Source organism: Branchiostoma floridae, chromosome 3 (assembly GCF_000003815.2).
Source record: "Branchiostoma floridae strain S238N-H82 chromosome 3, Bfl_VNyyK, whole genome shotgun sequence".
In the NCBI taxonomy this organism is placed as follows: domain Eukaryota; kingdom Metazoa; phylum Chordata; class Leptocardii; order Amphioxiformes; family Branchiostomatidae; genus Branchiostoma; species Branchiostoma floridae.
Window position 1 is genome coordinate 34,099,959 of NC_049981.1, and position 1,921 is coordinate 34,101,879.

The 1,921-nt window shown below is 43.2% G+C and overlaps 1 protein-coding gene across 1 annotated transcript; it reads left to right on the top strand.

Annotated features, from left to right (window-relative positions):
• Window positions 1–264: 264 nt before the first annotated feature.
• Window positions 265–1,477, top strand: LOC118412499 (leucine-rich repeat-containing protein 20-like; the record flags this gene model as incomplete). Its single annotated transcript, XM_035815385.1, is given in 2 exon segments — window positions 265–400; window positions 1,310–1,477. Coding segments are annotated over 2 exon segments (304 nt in total), but the record flags the coding sequence as incomplete, so codon positions are not given.
• Between the last annotated feature and the right edge of the window lie 444 nt (window positions 1,478–1,921).

A 1,921-nucleotide genomic window follows, 5' to 3' on the forward strand; every position in this document is an offset into this window, starting at 1 on the left:
GATTCTCATCTTACTATTTAGTGTGGAGGTGTGAGCAGGCTGGGTAAGTGTCAGGCTGGGTTAGTGTGGAGGTGTGAGCAGGCTGGGTAAGTGTGCAGGCTGGGTTAGTGTGGAGGTGTGAGCAGGCTGCGTAAGTGTGGAGGTGTGAGCAGACTGGGTTAGTGTGTAGGTGTGTGCAGGCTGGGTTAGTGTGGAGCAGGCTAGTATCAAGGCTACCTTGGACATGTTATGAAGTTCCGGACCTTTGTTCTTGCAGACTTGTCGTCCTGTGAGCTGACCAGTTTCCCTGTTGCTGTTTACCAGCTGCTGAGGAACACGGAGGTTCTCAGCTGTAGCTTGAACAGCAACCTGCTCAAGTTCCTGCCGAAAAGGCTCTGTGCCCAGTTTCCTCATCTACAAGGTAATCATCGAGTGATTATCATAGTCCCCAAGCAGGAATCTGCAGGTCTGCAGTTGTAGAGATTCATCTGTTCATTTTGAGATGGTTGAAATGGGTGACACTTTTCTTGGAGGGACGTGCCTGGACAGCAAACTGGTCTGAGCTCATGAAACTTATGAAACCTTTTCTAAAACTGGATTCCAATTCTAGGCGACCTTCTCTACTCACAGCCAGCATGATTTTAACGATTCTGAAAAGTTTCAATTCAGCCCTTTCCCAGGCAATTCAGCCCTTTCCCAGGCAATTCAGCCCTTTCCCAGGCAATTCAGCCCTTTCCCACGCATTTCAGCCCTTTCCCATGCAATTCAGCCCTTTCCCACGCAATTCAGCCCTTTCCCCATGCAATTCAGCCCTTTCTCCATGCAATTCATCCCTTTCCCCACGCAATTCAGCCCTTTCCCACGCAATTCAGCCCTTTCCCACGCAATTCAGCCCTTTCCCATGCAATTCAATACTTTTGCATCTGAATAAGCCATTGTTATTATTATTATTATTATTACACAAGTATATAACTGTATAACGGATGCCTGTGTTACAGAGCTGTCTGTGCAGAAGTTGTCTTACAGGTTTCCTATTTGACACCTGATTCTTAGATAGGGTATAAAAGACTAGTTTCTTCCAGATCACTTCAGTGTCACTGGCAAAAACTAGTGGATGCTAGTTGAAATGTCTGACCGTTTCCAAAATCCAAAATTGACATATACTGATATCTGTGTTACAGAGCTGTCCCTATCTTGGAACCAGCTGCCTGTATAAGTTATACTGATATCTGTGTTACAGAGCTGTCCCTATCTTGGAACCAGCTGCCTGTATAAGTTATACTGATATCTGTGTTACAGAGCTGAAGTTACACTGATATCTGTGTTACAGAGCTGTCCCTATCTGGGAACCAGCTGCACAGCTTGCCTGCAGAACTCCAACAGCTGCAGCAGCTGAAGAGTCTTGACGTCTCCCACAACAGCTTCTCCAACTTTCCTGAGGTTGTTTTCCAGCTGACTGGGCTTGTCACGTTCAATGTCAGCAACAACGCTATAGTGGGTGAGTTAAGACTGTACCAGAAAGACAAGTTTGCATACTAGAAACATTGGCATATTCAAGATGTTACATGTCATTGATAAACATGTATGTGGAATACCATGGAGCTGATATTCAGTGGAATAATGTAGAACTAGAGTTCGGCGACCTCATACCTCCATGAAAATTTTGAGCTTTTGTTAATTTCATGCAAATGACTTAACATTAACATGATTTATGCATGGTGGTGTTCATCATTGAATAACATACAGTACACATGTCACAAGTAAAATTCCCAATTCAGATCATTAAGTTGTTTTGCATTTTTTGCATAAATTATGCAAATAAGTCCCTCATTTGCATATTGGATACGTGCATATGTTCCACCGATTATAATTAACCAGTGTTACATTCATTGAAGTCCAGTTATTGCAAACAATACAATTATAAAAATTCCTCATTAATTAT